Consider the following 22449-nt stretch of genomic DNA (forward strand, 5'->3'; position numbering starts at 1 on the left):
GGGTTGAAATCACTTAAAACATGTAGAAATGCAAAAAAATTCTCTATTTTTTGGGGGGGATAATTTGTTTTTTGGGGGGGGGGGGTTGGAAATCACTTAAAACATGTAGAAATGCAAAAAAAAAAAAAAAATTTCTCTAACAATTTTTTTTGGGGGGGGGGGGGACCAAGTCCAAAATTTAATGGCATGATCCTTGGACCATACCTAACCCACCCCCACCAAGTTTCGTCGAAATCCGTTGAGGAGTTTTTCCGTAATACTGTTCACAAACAAACAAACAAACAAACAAACAGAAAGGGGTGAAAACAGTAACCTCCATCCATCTTCGAAGATGGCGGAGGTTAATAAATAAATAAAAATACTCATTCATAATTTGAACAGTTTTATTGAATGAAACGATGAGCGGGGGTCAATCAGCAAGACAGATAGCAACTGCAAACTCAAAAACGTTTTGACCTTGCTGTACTCAACAACATCATCATGTAATATTAAGCTTTATCATTTAAAACACCACATTATATGCAAAGTGTGCTCATGTATCAGCGATTGCTGCTTTGTTCGTTTTGTGCAGAAATAACAACTATATTCTTGTTTCGAAAGGTGGAGTGACATTGGGCAATTTGTTTGGGAGTCTCGTCCGCATGACACTTCTTGGTGACATGACGATAACGTTGTGCTGACGTCACACTGAAATGATGTCCTGCCTTTTGAGCAGCACAACAATCTCGCGTGACCTTCACACGGAAGTCTCGTATGTTCCAAAAATGGACTACGATTGAACCAATGATTCTCCCAACAATCGTACAGCCGGCAGCTAGCGAGCAATGACGACTCATTTGAGGGGAAAGAATGGAAAGCAGACCAGATTCCAGAAAGCAGGGATGGCCCTCAAAAATACGGATGGCACCAACGCGGTTGCCGGCTGTGCCTCTCGACAAATTACCCCAAGCCACTCCAGCTTAAAGGAGGGGTGGGAGAGTAGTTGCAACAGACATTATCACCGACTAAAATGCCCCTCAAAAATACTGTTCAAATATCAGTGGGGAAGAGGGGGAGTGGAGTTTACACAACTTCAGACAAATAATTTCTCAACATTTTCAACCTCAAAAGCAAACAATATTGAGCCATGGACATCCATCTTGGTCAGCAGCAGCAAACACATCTCAGAGCAGCAACAGAAAACATCAAGTGCTGAGTTCCCATGTGTGACACATTAAGTGCTTTCATGAAACTGTGATTATTCTGTTAACACGAAGGTTGCGTCACTTACAATGTCCAAAGTGCTCTACTCCGTCAAGCATCCAAATTGACACTCATCGACTATGTATTACCTACAACATTGCACTGTGTTCTCGACTTCATTACACATTGAATGTTACATTCAGCAAAAGTATTGACATTCATCAGAAATCATAATCATCAATGTACAGTCGTGTGTTCTTTACAGAGCGTCGGTGCGACTGAAGACGTTACTGGGAAAGGGTTATGATGGGTGGTTTGCCATTGCTTTCACAACAGTCATTCAGGGCAGGAAGATATTTTTTCAGGGTTCCGGCGATAACTCAACGACTCTTCATGAAGGACACTGTGGGACCTTTAAGATCCACCAACTAATGCTGGCAGATGGAATACCCAGTTTAATGTCCATCCGAGGGACGGCACACAAATCAATGAAATGCCCAGTCTGTGAAAAACCAGGATGGCAGTTTATATCTGGGCTGAGATTCGAACCCATGTGAGGCAGCTGAGGCCAGTGTGCATACCTCTCGATTGTCCTACCAGGTATACTGTATCGACATCACTCATTCAAAAAAAAAAAATTTGGGATTTTGTTAAGTTTCCCATCTTCATGCTTTCTTCCCACATTCACTCTCCCCTCCTCTTACTCTGATGCCCACATACTTCTCTCCCTGCTACTCAACTACTTCTCAGGACACAAAAACTTTTCAGCATAAAATATAACGAGAGGGGCACTTGGTAGAGCACATACCTCCACCACACAATGCCTGGTCCAGTAGAACATACCAGGCCCAAGAAAGTTTTGAAATATCATGCTAAATAGATGTGGAAAAATTACAGACCCAGATCAGGAATTGAACACAGATTTGCTGACAAACTATACCAGTGCTCCACCATCTGAGCTATCTGGGTGACCCACTGACTGAATACCACAATTCCTCCACATATAGAAATGCCACTCTCTTTCCGCGCTGCTTCTGGGGCACTCACTGCCAACCATAGGAGCAGCGAGGGCCTGCTCACGAGAGGGGGAAAGAGAATGGCATCTGTATATGTGGAGGAATTGCATTACTCAGCCAGTAGGTCACCCAGATAGCTCAGATGGTAGAGCACTGGTATGGGTAGAGCACTGGTATGGTTTGCCAGGTTAGAGGATGTGGGTTCATTTCCTGGTCTGGGCCTGTAATTTTTCCACATACAGTATATCTATAATGTTTTCTCCCTGTTCGTTTATAATTGAAATATCATGCTATATATCGTTTTTGGCCCTATCTCTCAAATGTGAAGAATCACTGAAAAAATTCTCGTTGTCGGATCAGGATCCAGATCTTCACCAAAATCTAATCAGTTCGTTCTCGTCACACACCCAATCTGTCCACAACTTTATGAGATATCTTGCACACAAACAAACAAGCAAACAAACAAACAGACAGACAGGGGTGAAAACAAAATCACCTCCTTCCACCTTAATGGCAGAGGTAATAAATAACATTTGCTGTTACTATTCATGAAATGTCTGTCGTGTGGTCCAATAGTTTCATTGCCTACTTGCTCTACAATGCACTGGCTGCACTGTGCGAACTGTTAACCTGCTGTTCACTTGTTTGAACCGGGCGTAGCCATGCAAAATAAGTTTCCCCGTTTTCGAAAGTTTGATTAAATGTGACCGCGGAAAAGTTTTTAACACAACCATGTTCCCAGCAAGGTCGAGTTGACCTTTGGAGTTTAATCAAAACCTTCATGAAATCTGTTGATCAGTCTCTTGATTTGTCTCGACGAATTTCATAGGAGATTGTTGCAAGGATAGATGTGACGTTTGAATTGATAAAAAAGATAGATCATTTCGTTCCGATGCCGTCATATAAATATAAAATGTCCAAGTGGACCTAATCTTGACCCGAGATGCATTAATTTGTGCTTATGATGGATTGGGTTACCATTGAATACCAGGATCCACACTTTAGACAGTCCAGTTAGAATTGTGTACAAGGTGTGTGATGTCGCAAGACATACTCGAGACTGCATGACAGATCTGATCAAAATAAATAAACACCTTTTTTCTTTTTTTCTGTTTTTTTTTTTTTTACACAATCTTAGGCTCATCGTGGAGCTGGCACGCACACGCGCACGCACACGCACGCACGCACGCACACGAATAGACGAGACACATGAGACAAAACGACCTGTTGAAATTCGACTCGACAAACAGAGCCACTGAACTTCGGGGAAGTGACGCCACTTCCCAGGGTACTCTAGGTACCAGCGATGTCACAACAATGGCGCCACCTTTCTCAACGCACTCAGAGGGCACTTCCTCAGGAGGAATTTCCTCCTCCCCATGGATGATAAAATGAAGCACTAATAAAAACCAAATTTCATCCAAAACTAGTAGCGGCAGCACGCGTGCATATCAGCCAGGCCACATATTAAAAAGAATATATTCACAACAAATTTGTCTTTCTTAGCAGCATTTTGTGACTTCCTGTGCTCAAATCAAACATTCAAGTAAATGAACACATCGATTTGCAATGTCTCCTTTTTTTTCTTATTTTTTTTTAACCACACTTGGCAGCATCTCCAATGGTAGCACCTTACAAGTGCATGCAAGAAGTCACTGATTTTGATCAAAACGCACTCCCCAGTAGTGTCCGTGCGCCTCCGGTACAATATCTAAAGAGGTTTCGACCTTTGAGTTATAATCCCGACAGCCAATGTCCTAACCTGCATGTTAAATGTTATATTTAATAAATGATCAAAATTAAAGTTCCTTGGCTGGCTGAGCAGGTCACGTGACCACCAAAGTACACTGGCAGTCAAACTAGCCAAAAATACAGCAACACTGAAATCACCATATATAGGTATACAGGTACACATCACGCTCTACCTGCAAAACGCCATTTGCACCAGCAAGGTAACATTTTACGGAAACTATGAGCCAGCGTATCGACCGAGACATTGTGTACACTGTCGATCATACATTCCCTGTGGTTTTGTTCAACTCTTGTTCCACAAATGCTAACAAGACAGCCGGTATACATTGCCAGTCTTTGCAAAGACTTCTCCATACCCTCAACTCTTACGCATCTGAGCAAATGGGTCATGGCGTTTGCGTTGTATAGACCCATCGACCAAAGGCACAGCCACGTGGTGGTGAAATACAAATGAGTTTTCCACAATGCAACATAGTATATGCACGGTCCACGACTCCACGGCATGTTGCACAACGGCATACACCGACCAATTGTGTCACGGATGAGACAAAAATAAAAGCACGTGTAACCATGGGAATTGGGTAAGAGCTGGACATGTGCAAGTCTCAAGGGGGAACCTTTGTGTGGACACAGTAGGGAAAACGACCTGTTGAAACATACAAATACATAAGAGCACTGTAACACCTGCAATTACAAGCCACCATGATGATGCAGTCCCTTCATCGATTACGAAAAGGAGATGTGTGTGTGTGTGTCACTTCATTTTAAAGGGTTGTTGGTGTTGTAGAATAATAACTTTCAGTGGAATTGTGTGTGTGGTTTCGTAAGGGAGAGCAAATACCTATTCTGGGGGGGCTCAAACCCCCTGCAGACCCCCTTAGACCCTGATTTTTCTAATGCCCTGAACAAACTTTGGTACATCACGGGTGATGAAGGTTGTGGTCAAGTTTCATCGAAATTGTGTGTGTGGTTTCAGAGAAGAGAGCAAATACCGATTTGGGGTGGGGGGGGGGGACTCAAAAAAACTCCCCCATAGACCACCTTAAATGAGTGCAGATTTTGATGCGGTCAATAAATCTTTGTTTGGCATCAGGTATGAAGCTTGTGGCCAAGTTTCATCAAAATTATGTGTTTGGTTCAAGCGATAATGACTGAAGTGTTTACACACTCACTCACTCCCTCACTCACCTATGGACACTGCTCGATCACATAAGCTCACCAGACTAAAATCCAGGTGAGCTAAAAATGGTAAAGTTGGAAAACGATTTATCCATTTACCTGCAACACAAATGCATGTCCGTTTAATCGCAGGTGCCTGCCTTGTAAGCCTGTATTTCTGGAATGAAGAAGTGGGAATAGAGCTTAATGCAATGGTTCCAACGGTACCATTCATTATTCTACGACGGCAAGAACCCTTTCGAAGGACACGGAAGGAGCACACACAAGAACATATAGTAATACTTCTCGAAGCAAAAGAAAAATATATTAAAAGTACAGGGAAGGAAAACACAAACAACACCAACCACAACCACCACGACAGAGGCAACACCAACTACGTGTAATAAAATATCCTTATTTTCACGCGTTTCACTACATTTTACCTCCTTCATGAGATTCACACAAAAATATATGCAATATGTTTGTGAACTACAACATCCTGTTGTTTGATTGAACCCATCAGCAAAGCGAGGGGAAGGTATGTCTCGTCCTTCCTAAAAGTGTTGTCAAACAAAGTTTCATCATTGGGAGGTCGAAGGGTGAAATGTCACACCGCAGACAACTGAATTCCAGGTAAAACGTCTCTGTGGTGTCGTCAGATTGGACACCAAATGTTCACAATTGAGTCGCATGGCAAAATTGCACTGACGTCATCGCCTTCTCAGATGACGTGACTTATGGAAAGATGTGCACACGGTATGCCGAGGCAAGGAGTCCATAATTCTGACTCTTTTGATTGATCATATTATTATTCATTTCCTTGTCATGGAGACCATTTTGCAATGTGGAGTCGGACAGCGATCGGAGGTAGACGCCTATCGTGGGACATCAGATTGATTGATCAATTGGCGACATTGCAGAGATAACCGGCACCTTTATGTTTTAAGCATTGTTTTTATTTTGAGATTCTACTTTTCAACTCGGATCCTGTTTTTGTCTCCATCAGAGAAATGTGGAATGGCTCGCATTTGCAGAATGAGGTTGTTAATGTCTGCTCTCGGAGAGACAAGCGGTCCCTGACAGTCGCATACAGAGGAAGGTCATTTGGAACCGAGATAAAAAAAAATTAATGACAAGCAGCATAGCATGTCACGACAAGATACACCTTAGGGTTGATATGACCCCGCTTAACCCACACAACCTCCCCCGATTTACACCTTCCATCCCACTTCCCCCGCGAGCAACAGATAAACACCCTCACCATCTGACATTAGCACATGGACCTTGAAAAGTTGGCATTGTGAACTGAAGACCATGTTTTTGGCCTGCCCCAGAAACCTCCCTTAGATTACAGGGCCGATTCCTGGGCCAATGGGCAACCCTGGTTTGGGATTGAGACCACGTGGTTATGCTTGACCAGGGGTGATGCCTCACTTCCAGACCGTCCGTTTGTGGATGTTTCCGTGCACACCTCCAGCAGCTCCTCCGCACCGGATGCTTTGCTCGCTCCTGGAGTCGGTGTTTTCTCTTGGCCTGTGAAGTGCAAGATTCCAGCTCCGATGGCATCTCCCTCAACATTGATGACTGTGCAGCAGCGGTCCCTGGCAGTCACAATTAAATAGTTAGCCCAAACAACCATGCACTGGTTAACTCACTGCAATAAAAAGATGTCAGCCCTGTTGGTTAGTCACTCCAAAAAACGGCTGCCAGGGCAAAACTTACAGCCATTACTCATAACCTCCACCAATTAGCAAGTTCGTTACTTTTCCACAATGTGCCTTGAAGAATGTGTGACTCCTGAAATAAACCTTGCTGGCTCTGAGCACACCATCCTACCTAGTAACACCCATCTAACGTCTGAATATATGATAGAACCACAAATATAATAACCATTTTTGCAACATATATATCTCTCTCTCTCTATAATATATATATATACATATATATATATATATATTTTTAATATATAATTCGATTTTGATGTTAACACTCTTTACAGAGCATTGGTGATGCCGAAGCAGTTTCTTGGCAAGGGTGATACTTCATGATCTGTAATTGCCTTCCCAGCCAACATTGCTTGTTCGTGCTCTGTCCTTTTGAATGCCGAGCGTCAAGCAAGAAATCAAGCCTTCTCCACAAGTCCCACTACCAAACGTAAGTCGAGAACCTCTCTCCTCATGCTTACCTGTTCCTACCCACCCCCCCCTTCCTCACTCTTCCCCTCTTCCTCACTCCTTGTAGCTCCCCCACCCCTCCTCCCTCCTCACTCCCCCATGCTACCCATTCCCTCCTCTCTCCCTCCTCCATCCCATCTGTCCTGTTGTATTTGCTAGTACCACATGAACCGTTGGAAATTGTCCCGAAACGGGAATATCCGTGAATAAAAGTTGGCCGGTGCAGGTTCTGTCTATATTCAGGTAGTGGACAAAAAATGGAAACACCAACGTGAAGTCCCTGAATTGGGCATTGGGCCACCACGTGCAGCCAGAATGGCCTGTGTGCACCGTGGCATAGAGTCCACCAGCGTCTGGAATTCTGCAGGACGGATGAGGTACCATGCTTCCACCACGAGGAGGTCAATCAACTCACACATGCTTGATGGAGCTGGAAAACACTGTCTCAGGTGTTGTTCCAGAATATCCCATAAATGCTCGATTTGGTTCAGACTTGGTGACTGAGAATGCCATGACATATGGATAACATCAGTGTCATGCTCATCAAACCATTGGGCGACCACACGTGCTCTGGGGATGGGGGCATTAGTGGGGGGAGGGGGGAGCTCCTCTTGCAGCCATGTTAGCCATAATTATAGGCAACCAGGACTGTGCAGCATTTTTATACATAACCCTAAGCAAGTTGGGATGGTATTTGCTTAATTAACACATGGGCCACACCTCTGTGGAAGCCCTTGCTTAGTGTTCCTCATTTACCCAGTTGTTTCCATTTTTTTGTCCACTACCTGTATATCCTGTATATATATATATATATATATATATATATATATATATATATATATATATATATATATATATATATATATATATATATATATATGTCACATAAATTTGTTTATGGTAGAACAGGAAACTGATGGTACTTACACCAGCCAGTCTACTGCAAGCACAAGGGAGAGGTCGTGTGTGGGGACCCCAATTGCCTCCAGGATAATGGCGAGTGTGAGGATGCCCCCTGCAGGGATCCCAGCTGCACCGACACTTGATGCAGTGGACGTGACTCTGAGGAACAAGCCCGTCAAATATTCAATATTCAAGCATTCCATCATGCACTCACACTGAAATGGGATAAAACAGCTTCTTTAATTAAACTTAACTTGACCAATAAGGAAGAATAACAAACATCTCATGCTTTGGCAATTGGGCCTTGAAGCAGACCCTGAATAGACCTTCACAGGTCTATACATCAAGATTGGAGAAGAAAAACATGGAGGACTAGGTAAAATGCAAGGTGGAGGTTTTGTATTTAAAGAAAAGAGCGTAGTTCGTAGCATGTTCAACATTGAGCTAGTCAGAGTTTGCCCTGATGAGGTGTGATGCAGTGTGTGTGGGGTGTGCTACATCTCGGTATTACGTCATGCACACATCACGAGTAGAGTGGGTCATTGTGTGCAGGTCCCTTGACCAAATTCCATGTTTGAGATGAGTATTGCCAAGAGATGGGAATGCCGAGGTCTGTGTGCAGCACAGGCATGATGGGCCAAATGGTCTTCTCCACTACGTAAGTTTTCTTGTGTCTTATTGTATGAAAATGAGATACCTGGCAAATAATATAAGGTACAATTCACCTCTTCGACATTTTCCACTTACTTTGCAAGGTGATCCATCAGGCATAACGAGCTCATGACACGATCATGATAACGGTCCAATAACCTTGTGGAGCAGTTATTTTACCCATCAGGTCTTGAATGCACATGTTCAACATCACAATCACAATGTTGTTCTTGATCCTGAAGTTCTTCACTACAGCATTTACAGGAAACAAATTCTGACTTGTGCTGCCCAGTCAGTTTGCAATTTCCGTCTTCAATACTTTCATTTCCAAAGCTTTCCATCTTTGCACAGATCTGAGGTTATCCTTGCCTCTCATCGTAAGACAATGGAACATATTCAGAAAGAATGTCTCAGGTCCATATCTGAACTCTGAACTCCAGCATTGCTCCTCCATTAATGTGCTCAGTGTCACCATCTCCTGCAATTTCTCCTGACAACCTATCACCAAATCTGCCTGCAAGAAAATTGGTTTCCTTTTCAGCAATACTTCAACTCCCATCAGCTTCTCACCCTCCACAAATCCTATGTCTGACCGGTGATGGAATACTGCTACCTTGTTTGGGGTGGTACTCCACCATCAGTTATTAACTATATTTCTAACTGTAGCATTTTTGCCTCTTTTATAGCAATGGGGAAGGCTTATTGCTGTTGTCGGGTTTGTTTCTACAATTGGCGTCACCAATTTTTAATGGTACCACAGGATTTCTTAGATCCCCAGGAGCACTAAACCACCATTTAGAAAAAAAAAAAAATATATATATATATATATATATATATATATACATATATATATATATACATATATATATATATATATATATATATATATATATATATATATATATATATAAGCCTGGTGTTGGCGCAGTGGTTTGGGCAGAGGCTTGGGATCCAAAAGGTCCTGAGTTCAAGCCCCGTTGGGCCACTGAATTAATACACCAGGGGGTTGACTCAACCTGTCATCCTTCCGAGGTCGGCGAAGTGAGTACCAGTGTACTGGGCCGGTGTATACCCCGGTTAATATAGGTGTACCATATCCCTGTGTCGTAAGAGGCGACCAGGGTTGCGTCAGGAAGGGCATCCGGCGTAAAACATGTGCCAAATCACTATGCGGATCATACGGATGATCCGCTGTGGCGACCCCGAACGGGACCAGCCGAAAGAAGAAGAAGAAGATATATATATATATATATATATTGTTGCAGGCCGGGGGTCTAGGTGAGAAGATCACTAGGAGGGAAGCTATCTTGGGTTCCCACCAGACTCCTCGGAATCGCAGGCCGTCGCACACGGATAAATCCGTGACATGGCGGGTCGCTAACCGACCGTGAACACCAATAACTCAACCACCTGACTTAGGGTCCTCTGTCCAATTTATCCGGTTACCTAAAAAAAAATCATGTGATCGAATTACCGGGGGACATGCCCTCGGTACGCCATGTCCAAACCGGATCACTTTACCAGATCAGATGCAGCCGAGCAACACTGCCAAGGACGTACCAGCTAAAAGGAACGGATCGTTGGGAACAAAGTCCCGGCTAAGTTAGGATACAGACCATGCTGGATCAATGAAAGAAAATATGAAAACGAGCTGGGAACATTTCTCCAAAAGGATTTATTACAGGCAGTTGAGGAAAGATATGTGGCACAGTGAATGTTGTTTATTGTTTTCTGTGGCAGTGATAACAAGAAAAGTGAGGTGTGACAATAATACAAGCAACTTACAAAACCAGACACAGAGCAGAGTTATCCCGATATACCTTCTGCAATCTTAACTTAAGCAAGGACAGGTGCAATGACACACACACACACACACACACACACACACACACACACACACACACACACACACACACACACACACACACACACACACACACACACACACACACACACACACACACACACACACACACCCCGATGAAGAGGAGTTAATGGGAAGAAAATGCGAGGAGATGAGGCTCATGGTCTCGCAACACCTTGCACGATTGACCAACCGTGCCACCCAGTACGTTTTGGGGGAATGCTCTGCTGGACGATCCCTCCTTGACAGCTGGCGCGTCATCTCTTGCTTGGCTATTCAGAGAAGGGTGCAACCATCAGGCATGATGGAGGGACTTTGGGTCGAACAAGCGGCGGGTGGAGAAGGTGGAGTCGAGAGCGAGTGAGCGGAATGGCAGACAGGATCAAGTGGGTGGGTAGAGTCAGTGACGAGGCGGTGAAGAAGGCAGAGTCAGCAGCGAGTCGGTGAAGAAGGCGGAGTCGAGAGAAGAACGGGACAAGCAGGAACCAGCAGGAGCGAGCAGACAGGAACGCAGACGGCTCCGCGACCCATCTTTTTATAGACCCTGTGTTGCGGGGCAGGGGCGACGACCTGAAGCTATGTGTTCTCACCCGAATTGGGTGCTCTGATTGGGTTCCCACCAGCACACGGCCCAGCCGTGATGGCCGAAAGTGGCCTTACTTTACATCCGGCAAGCCATAGCTGAGCTGCGGAATCGTCTCGCTCCGAACACCGTGATACAAATTGCCCTGCACCGAACTCCCCAGCCGTACCCGGTGACCAGCCGAGGGTCGCGTCGGTCCTGCATGCCCGCCCGGGCACCTCATGTGACCCGTGGTTAGCGCTGGTCAATGTGCTTGCTTTGTCCGTACGCCATGCGGCCCGAGCGATCCGGGCCGTACAGCACGCCTCTGCTTGGCAGCAGCCTCGCTGGGCGGAGGGGCAAGAAGATGTCTGCTCTCCACGTAAGACACCCGTGGCCATGGTGGTGAGCGAAGACCGATGGTAAGATGTTATTCTGAACCCATGCGCAGACCCGAATGAAGAGTTGCACTATGCATGCCCCGTACAGTGCGCGTGGATCCGCCACCGTACATGCGGTTACTTATTAGAAGCTACGCCCAAATCTGCCATCGAGTTTGCGTTTATTTTTCACTGGTGGTGTGTGCGCACTGTGCCAACCCCGATCCACGCTATGAATTGAAGGAAAATATTGGATTATTAGATGTAGATTCGGGTTGAAAAGAGTATAGATATAAGTATTAGATGGAGGTTTGGATTGAAAAGAGGATATATATATATATATATATATATATATATATATATATATATATATATATATATATATATATATAATTATTAGATGCAGAAATGGGTTGAAAAGAATGCGCCACGTGCGTCCTGTACGACGGGGGCGAGATTGTTTGATTCTACTGTCGGCCTCCGACACCGCATCCTCGCAGCAGCACCGTCGTGTTGTTGGTGCTTGTGCTCTCCTGAACAGTGGGTGGAGATTATCGCTGTGCTGCACGTGTTCTGTGTAGCTTAGTGGTGGTGGTGGTCTGCTTTTCTATCATTCCCCCCCACCCCCTCCCCGGGCACGGCACGTGCTGTCGATGCTTGTGCTGACTTTTGTGAAGACGTATTCTTACAGTGGAGGTGTGGCCACGGCTTTTACAAGAGGCCATTGCTTGGATTTTTCTAAGGAATAAGAGAAAAAGAGTAGGAATGAAGTTAGAGATATAATCAGACCTAACTAGGAGATCCACACAACGCACTTGTCCCGTTTGACCCATGAGACACGAGGGAAGGGTCCATCTGCACGTATATTACTAAAATAACTGTCTGGGGACCACTGTATGATGGATGCCATTGCCTTGGATGGATGTGGTTCCCAGAACCACAAATATATATATATATATATATATATATATATATATATATATATATATATATATATATATATATATATATATATATATATATATATATATATATATATATATATATATATATATATATATATATATATATATATATATATATATATATATATATATATATATATATATTGCTGCGGGCCGGCGGGGTCGGGTGAGAAGATCACTAGGTGGGGGAAGCTATGTCGATTCCCACCAGACTCTCCGGAATTGTAGGCCGTCGCTCATGGATAATTCCGTGACGCGGCGGGTCGCTTAACCGACCGTGAACGCCAATAACTCAACCGCGTGACCTGGGGTCCTCTCGCCTATGGAATCGGGTTACCTAATTAACCACGCGGTTTAATCACCGGGGAACGACGCCCTCGGTACGCCTTGTCCGGATCGGATGACCTTTCCGGATCGGATGCAGCCGAGCGACACTGCCAAGTACGTATCAGCTAGAAGGAATGGACCGTTGGGAATAATGACCCAGCGAAACCTGGATTCGAACCATGCTGGACCAATGAGGGGAAAGACGAAGGTGATCTGGGAACATTTCTACAAGAATTATTTATTTACAGTAAGCGAGGAAAAGCATGTGGCACAACAAAGGTTTTTTGGGTATGTAACGCAGGGAAAGAGGAGAGGGGTGTGGGGGTGCGACAATTATACAAGCAACTTTCTAAAGCAGACACAGTGCAGACTTGACGTGAGATTATTCACAGTAACAACAATAAAAGATCTTCGACAGGCTTACTTAACAGACAGGCGCCAGCAAACTCAGACACACACACACAGAAAAAGAAGAAACCCCAATGAAAAAAAAGGACTTTTGCAGCCAGGGAGGGAGGAGGTTGAGGATATAGTTTTCGGTACCTTGGTGTTTCGGGAGAGGGATGCTCCGTGGTGCGGCACCCAACAATAGCCACGTTGTTCTGGCCACAGCTGCACGTGTGGAGATCGTGTTCCGAACAGGAGGAGCTTGAGTGGAGAAGGGAGGAGTCCAGAGGGCGAGGGTGGAGCAGTAGGCGGGACCAGGCAGAAGGCTTGGTCTAGAAGCAGGAAGCGAGGTCGTGTGGGCGGAGACGAGGAAGAGGAGGTGGGCCGTCGAGACGAGACGTGGGCGGAGTCAAGTAGCAGGAACACTCCGCGTGAAGAAACCCACACCAAACACACACAACAACCCCTACACGGATGATTTGTCCATGTTTTATAAAGTCCGGAGATCGGAGGAGGGGCCATGCCAAATCCGACGTCATCGCCTTTGTTGGCATTCCAACTGGCTCCGACCCCTCACATGGTCCGCCATCCTGGGCCGGGTTTCGGCCAGACGCCGGTATAGCCCATCCACCTCGGTGCAAAAGCGTACATGACAGGCCGCACATGTCTGGCCTCGGGTAGACGGTGGAAGCTCAAAGCGCCAGTCTACTCCATAGTGCACGTTGCGATTTTGTCTCAGAAGTGATCATTGGGGAGGGTACCGTGGGCTGTCATGCTGTGGTAAGCGAGACGAGGGGCAAGCGAGGCAGATTTATCTCAGATAAGAAAAGGTGCGAATAAAATGAAAGGGAAAATTGATTTAATAATCCTAACTAATATTCCATCGCAACGCACTCCCTTGTCCTCCACTACACAAAAGGAAGGAGTCTGTCTGCACGTATATTAATGGCATAACTGACTCGGAAAACTATCTGTTGTGTATATACATATATATATATCTTCTTCTTCCTTCGGCTGCTCCCGTTAGGGGTCGCCACAGCGGATCATCCGTATGATCCGCATAGTGATTTGGCACATGTTTTACGCCGGATGCCCTTCCTGACGCAACCCTGGTCGCCTCTTACGACACAGGGATATGGTACACCTATTTTAACCGGGGTATACACCGGCCCAGTATACTGGTACTCATTTCGCCGACCTCGGAAGGATGACAGGCTGAGTCAACCTCCTGGTGTATTAATTCAGTGGCCCAACGGGGTTTGAACTCAGGACCTTTTGGATCCCAAGCCGCTGCCCTAACCACTGCGCCAACACCAGGCATATATATATATATATATATATATATATATATATATATATATATATATATATATATATATATATATATATATATATATATATATATATATATATATATATATATATATATATATATATATATATATATCGCTGTGTCATAAGAGGTGACCAGGGTTGCATTAGGAAGGGCATCCGGCGTAAAACCTGTGCCAAATCAGTATGTGGATCATAACGGATGATCCGCTGTGGCGACCCCTAATGGGAGTAGCCGAAAGAAGAAGAAGATATATTATTATATTTTATATATATGTATATATATATATATGTATATATGTATATATATATATATGTATATATATATATATATATATATGTATATATATATATATTAATATATATTATATGTATATATAATATATTATATATATATATATATGTATATATGTATGTATATATATATATCCATCCACTGGGACCATACTCTGTGCAGAGCGTTGGTGCTGCCGAAGCAGTCTCCTTGGCTATTGGGCACAATCCTGGACGGGTCGCCACTCCGACACAGGATACCAGCATGCTGGCACTCATTTTGCCGACCTCGGAAGGATGACAGGCAGAGTCAACCCCACCTGGTATTAATTCAACAGCCGAGTGGGATTTGAACTCAGGATACTCGGTTCCTAAGCCCACCACCCTAACCATTAAGCCAACACCAGGCATATATATATATATATATATATATATATATATATATATATATATATATATATATATATATTGTTACGAATTTCACCCGCCCGGCGTGCGATCGGCCACGTAACTCAAATCACGACGCGTCGCCCACCGGAACGGACAATTCAGTCGTGACCCTCTTGGAAATATCGCCAAGGAGCTAGTCACGGGTGGGGGTTTAACCTCACCACAACCCAGTCCGCATTCTACCCGCGTGAAATAGGGTGAATCGCCGAAAGTCGATATACCTAAGTACTCGCACGGGTAACCTACCGAGGGGTTGTACCAGACCACAGGTCGACTCCGGACACGAACCGCTTAAGCGGCTCATTCCGTGCTACAGGGATAACCGAGTGGAGTTATTGTCGACCTTGAGGGTTCAGATTGGTTACCGGGTGTTTTAAACCCACTATCAATCCCTTACGCGATGCAAGATGGAGATTCAACAAAGGAAAGGACGAAGCGAAACGGGGGAACAGTTCAACAAGCAAGCACTTTATTTCACACACGTAAGCAGGCAAATAGGAACAAAAGCAGGCAAATAGGAACAAAGGAAAGCACTACGACCGAATAAAAGGCAATTATTTAAAGCACAGTCACTTATACAGGTTTTACAAGTCGGACTGGCGCCACAAACACACATACAAAAGCCCGAAAAGAAAAGAAAAGAAGTGACTTCCCTCATGGACTGTTGAGTCCTCCTCTCCTACTACTGTCAGCGTGGTTGCGCCTGGTTCCGGCCTCCCACGTGGCTGGCGAACCCTCTCCGGCACCCATCGTCCGGACGCGCAGGTCCACCACAGGCCGCACTGCGGCACCTCCCGTCCGCGTCTCCACCAACAGGCCACGCCAGGCCACGAGCGCGGGAACGAGAGAGGAGGAAGGGAGCGTTTTGGAGAACGAGACCCAAGGAGAGAGACCGAGCCTTTTTGGAGAGAGAGCTGGTGCCTTTTTCGGAGAGAGCTACAGCCAACATGAGCCACGATCAGAGGGGGAGAGCCTCACGTCCATTTGCCTTTTATAAGGTGGGGCTCCGCCCTTCGCCACGCGGGGCTCCCCCCCGTTCGCGGCTCCACCTCCCTTCGAGGCATTTCCAGAAGGCTCTCGAAGGGGGGCGTGCCCCCACTCCGACCGCCTCACGCCGGGCCTGCACCAATGGGGAAGGAGCTGCCCTGCCCCCCTTCGCATGCCAGCCTTGGCACTGCAGAGGGGTGTGCAAACCCTTGCACGAGCGCAGGTTTCTTTTTTGCCGTTGTCGTTGGTTGGTTTGAGGTTGTTGGATCCAAAATAACGATAGAGAAAGAAAAATGGCTAACTCAAAGCATCGCAGCCTGGATGAATCACACATACTCCCCCTAAACAATGGGTGTGGACTAACAACACATGAACTTAGCGTCATAACTGATCTAAGGACCCTTTATCGTGTATTGCGAATTTCCACAGCCGCAACAATATATATATATATATATATATATATATATATCTATATATATATGTATATATATATATATATATATATATATATATATATATATATATATATATATGTATATATATGTATATATATATATATGTATATATATATGTATATATATATATATATATATATATATATATATATATATATATATATATCTTCTTCTTTTGGCTGCTCCCGTTCGGGGTCGCCACAGCGGATCATCTGTATGATCCGCATCGTGATTTGGCACATGTTTTACGCCGGATGCCCTTCCTGACGCAACCCTGGTCGCCTCTTACGACACAGGGATATGGTCCCCCTATTTTAACCGGGGTATACACCGGCCCAGTACACTGGTACTCACTTTGCCGACCTCGGAAGGATGACAGGCTGAGTCAACCCCCTGGTGTATTTATTCAGTGGCCCAACGGGGCTTGAACTCAAGACCTTTTGGATCCCAAGCCGCTGCCCTAACCACTGTGCCAACACCAGGCATTATATATATATATATATATATATATATATATATATATATATATATATATATATATATTTATTTCTTCCTGTACTCTTAACACTACACTTTAAATTTCCAAAATGTATAAATTTCCGACCTGTATCTTGGAGCTGGCTGGGACTTTCGGAATAAAATTTTGCATCAATAATAGAAATATAAAGTATGCGGGTTGGCCTAATTTTTTGACCTTGACCTAATTTTAAGGTCATGACTTAATTATAGACATTTTAACATTTTTCATCATAACTTGACAAAAGTTTGTCCGATCGGAATGAAATTGCCCTCTCGAGATAGCCCAGAGCAAGGTTCATTTACATTTCATTTACATCATACCCCTCCAGGTTAAAGGTCAAGGTCTTCCACCCCTAGGAGTACAAAATCATCATTTCAGTTTAGCTCCTTTTTTTTTGCCACAGTCCAAGCAGTATCTCTGAGCTGGCTGGGACTTTCGGAATGAAATTTTGCATCAGTAATGGGAACAAAAATATGTGGGGGTGAGATAACTTTTTGACCTGACATGATTTTTAAGTTATAACGCAATTATAGACATTTTAACATTTTTCACCACAACTCGACTAAGTTTTACCCAATTGGAATGAAATTGCCCTGTCTAGATAAACTAGAGCAAGTCGCATTTAAACTTCATTTGCATCATACCCCCTCCAAGTTAAAGGTCAAAGCCAAATGGCGGTCCGAAAAAAGGAAAACTACACTTGTTTTTTTGTCATCACTCAATTTTGCCAATGCGGCATCTCAAGACTGCCTGGTCTTCCAAGGTGTTTTTGCATCACAATGGTATACCTGCATTGAAGTTGTGCACCTGATATTTGATTCGTGTCCTTGACCTGGTTTTTTCAAATTGTGACCTAATTAACTAAAAACACCTTTTTCATCATAAGTTGAATAATTTTCCTCCGATTTTCATGATGTGAGTTTTATGGATAGACTGTAGATGGGGACACAATCTACACTCTTTCCCTAAATGTTGAATGTCACGGTCATTTGGGGATCTGAACAAAATATGGTCATCATTGAATCTTGGGCCAAGGGTAAATCATGGGCGATCACAGATATATAGTTGCCTTATGAGTGTTCTGGATCACATCCAAGCCAAGGTTGTCCGACTTATGAATGATCCTACTTTGTCTAGCCATCTCCAACCTTTGGTCCTCCCGCCGATCTGTCTGTGCCTTTTCTCCTGCTACTACCACAGTTAGTGATCCGTAGAACTCAGTTTCTGTCCCTCCTCCTCTTCACTTTGTTCGTAACACCCATCTTGCATCAACTAATCACTCTTTCTGCATTACCATCACTTCCCAGCATACCAATCACCATGCCTCCTACTTCTTCCCACACAATGCCTCTCTGGAACAGCCTCTCCAGCAATGTGTTATCGACTTCCATCAACTTGTAACAATTCAAGTCATTAATCAATTGCCTATCTTCTTTCTTTGCCGTTTCACCTGCGGGGAGGGGAAAGGGGGGCTAATTTGTTTTTGGGCTTGACCCTTCTCATGTGGTGTTAATAAAATAAATAAATACTGTGCCAGATAATCCTCTTTCGTTTTATATTTGGAGTTGAAATTTCAGCCCTACCTCTCCTCAGGTCTTGCTCCCTCTGCCCTTTGAACCCTCGGTCCCTCCCAGCACCTGTAGATTGCATGCATTCTACAAGCAATGCCCTTCTTGTGAACCTCCCAAAAATCCTGGCTCACTGCTCCCTCCGCTCATTTGTTCCTCTTTTCTCTCACCCGTGGAACCGAGTACATTTTCAGTTGAGCACATTTTTCACAGGACAAGCACAAATTGTGAGAAAGTTGTATTTGGAGATCAATGGTAAAAAGGTAAGAGTGACCAAGCGAAAAAATGACGTCAAGAGTGAGCTTGGTAGAGAATGAGTTGTCACTGGTGGAATGGTGACAAAAACAAGGTATAAAGAAAATATGAATAATCAAGAAGACAGTAGGGTAGAGGGGGTAGGCAGATATAGCAGGTTGATAGAAAGAGTGATGTGGGAACCCTCTGCACTTTCCATGCTTTGTTACATTCAGATCTCTACACAGCGCACGTGGTCCACCAGCAACCTCCTTCTAGTGAAGCTCAAAAAAATCTAGGATCACTGCTTACCTCCACTCGTTCGTTCCTCTTATTTTCCCAGCTGTGGAACGAGCATCCACTTTCTCTTCAACCTCACTCTTCCTTGCAGGTCTTCACGACAGTTGGTCACCACCATCTCAGATCATCCCCCATCCAAAAACATGATCTTTTCTATCCTCGTTAACCCTCCCCAAGCCCATCTGTTTCCAAATCTCCAGTTTTTCGTTCCTGAGAGTTTGCTTCTGTATCTACCTTGAATACCCCATGCATCCTCCCCTACCCAACATTCTTCCCCACATCCTTCATTTGTCCAAGTCTCCCTCTATTTTTCCCTCAACCCTTCTGTTGGTGTTTCCCCTCTCTCTTTATGCTGTTCCTTTTGTTCCGTTACGTCCTGATCCGTTCTATGTTCCATCTCTTCCACAAGCCTCCACTTTGAAAAAAAATAAATAAAATATAATAGAGGAAATTGCTTCTCTTTCAACAGTAATTCTGTTCATTATAAACATTTCTTTGCAAATCGGTCACAACAAGCAAGCTCAAGTTATCGCGCATCACAAACAATTTTCAGGGCACAAGAAGTGAAACTTATTTGGACCTCACAGGATGGTAAAAACCTGTCCGGCGTCCAGTTGGATGTTGTTAAACTGTGCGATGAACACAGCAGCTACCGATTGAAAGAGTGCTGCCCCGTCCATGTTGACCGTGGCACCTATGGGCAGGACGAAGCGGCTGATGTGCTTGTCCACGCCATTGTTTTCCTCCACGCACTTCATCATCGTTGGCAGCGTGGCGGAGCTGTGCACATATGTTAGCACACTTACAAAGGACCAGGGTACCTGGAAATGGGGTCATGTACTGTCTCTAACAGTTGGTAATGGGACTTGTATCCACTGCCTCTCAACTACCAAATTTCCATTTCCCAACAGATAGGTGCTGCCCCCAAAAATTGGAAAACATTGATTCCCAAGGTTTAGGTACCGAGTCTGTAGGACCATATCAAACCCAGTTACCAGCTTCTAAACATCGATTGAGAATTAATAAAACGTAACAAAAGAACATCGAGAACCCCGCAATAAAAACTGACCTGGAGGAAGTTCCGAAGGCCGTGGTAAGAGCTGTCAGGATACCCAAGAGAAATTTGAAAGGGTTCCGGCGAGTGAAGAATAAGAAGAGGAGAGGAAGAATCAGCAGACCATGGATGAGTTGTCCCAAGATACAGCAGGTTATGTACTTCCCAAGGCTCTTGACCAGTAATACCAGATTTTCCATCTCTACCACCTTGCTGGCCACCAGGAACATGATGCCGACAGGTGCATACCTTCGTGAGGGGTGTAATCAAAAAGGGTGAAACCATTCTCAGCGAATACACAATATAAAATATGCTCCTTTAGACATTGAATAGTGAATACTGGGGTGAAAACCCACCACATGATCCAGGCCACCAGTACCATAGTTCCCTCATTGAAGGCACCAAAAAATGTCATCAGGACCTCACCCTCACGGCCCAGCTGCCGCAGAGCTATCCCAAATCCAATGGCGAACACCACCAGGCCCAAAATGTTCATCGAGTCGATATCTGAAGCAATGGGAAGCTGAGGAAGACAGACGTCCAGCCACCAACAATTGACAAATAACGGAGAAGAAACTGTCATCTCAGTTCCCACATTCTGAAACATCACAATGGCCATCAAACCAACCTTGATGTAAGTCGTGTTCAAAACTGTTCCATTTTCCAGTGTCCAGTTCCCTTCTAATGGCACCATCTGGTACAGGGTGGCGTACTGGACAGGCATAAGCGTACAAAAATCAGTTACAGTAGGGACAATGTTATACACAGCGTAAAATAATACAGTTACACCTGAGTAAATTGCAGGTACGGTGCAGTGGTGAGGACACTGGAATGACAGCGGTATCAAGGATTTGGATGCTAAGCTTTTGGAAACTGCGCCATAGTCTCAGGAGTATTACCACATCAATATTAGATTGTCGATAAAGACCCAGCTGGCTCATTAATGGCCCTCAAGGAAGGTGTGGTATGCCTGTTCCACTTGGTCCAATCTACTTGTCCAATCGATGGATGGTGGATGAAGGTTGTATTTTCCACCCCCGTCTGTTTGTCTGTCTGTGAACCGGATATCTCAAAGAGTTATGGTCGGATTCGGACGAAACATGGTGGACGGTTTGGGTGTGCGACAAGGACGAATTGATTAGATTTTAGGGAAGATCTGAATCCAGAACCGGATCTGAGAATTTTTTAATTGTTCAAAGTGATTCTTCACCATTGAGAAATGGGGCTAAACCAAAATATAGCATGATATTTCAAAAAGTTATGACAAAACTTGGTGGATGAGTTGGGTTAGGGTTAGTCAGATACGGCCTATCAGTGGGATACAAAACCTAAACTGTTCAGCCTGGTGGCGGTATGCTCTCGACCGAGTGCCGTTCGAGTTTATTCATATTGTTGCGGATCTGGAAGGCTGTCGCACTCAACCATTCAGGTCCCCAGAGATCAGGTATCTCGGTAAGTACGTGTTTTATAGATAGCTCCCATCCCTTGTTTAATGGGTAAATAAATGTTAAATGCGCTGTGATTTATTTTAATAGTTAGGAGTTTTATTGAGATCCACCAGAGAAGAAGAACAACCCTCCTCTACAAAAAGTGTGGTCAGAAAGGAACGACAACTCCCACCCCGATATTGTGAGAAGTAAACAGAATTGACGGTTGGGGCGGGTCCCTCAGAACGGCCTAAAAAGTATGTTGTTGAACAACTCCCACCCCAGGGACTTTCCCCGCGCACCGGGAAGGGGGATAGGGGAGCGCATCGGAGCGAATGAAAGACCGAGCCAGACAAGAGAGAGACAGGAGAGAGACTGGAGAGAGACAGAGCCGGTTAGAGCCGAGCAAAAAGACAGAGCCAGACAGAGCCAGAGCCACCCAGGAGGAGAGAAGGGAGGGATGAAGCGAAGTGAGCCAGCGGGCGCTCCTGTCATCGTCGTGGCCTTGGTGGTCGCCACTGTGGTTGT

General features: G+C 44.6%; 1 protein-coding gene across 1 annotated transcript in view; it reads right to left on the reverse strand.

Moving 5' to 3' along the window:
- Positions 1 to 365: 365 nt before the first annotated feature.
- The window catches only part of LOC147009619 (neutral amino acid transporter A-like), a 34974-nt gene continuing 12890 nt past the window's right edge, over positions 366 to 22449 (reverse strand). The window contains exons 3-8 of the mRNA XM_085860895.1: positions 21123 to 21206; positions 20851 to 21017; positions 20510 to 20743; positions 20026 to 20220; positions 8210 to 8344; positions 366 to 6709 (exon numbers count right to left, since the gene is read on the reverse strand). Of these exons, the coding sequence (XP_085717021.1) occupies positions 6457 to 6709; positions 8210 to 8344; positions 20026 to 20220; positions 20510 to 20743; positions 20851 to 21017; positions 21123 to 21206 (1068 nt within the window). The 3' untranslated portion in view covers positions 366 to 6456. The remainder of the gene's footprint in view (positions 6710 to 8209; positions 8345 to 20025; positions 20221 to 20509; positions 20744 to 20850; positions 21018 to 21122; positions 21207 to 22449) is intronic.

Source organism: Eptatretus burgeri, chromosome 17, assembly GCF_056783735.1.
Source record: "Eptatretus burgeri isolate ZD-2024b chromosome 17, Ebu_testis_v1, whole genome shotgun sequence".
Classification (NCBI taxonomy): domain Eukaryota; kingdom Metazoa; phylum Chordata; class Myxini; order Myxiniformes; family Myxinidae; genus Eptatretus; species Eptatretus burgeri.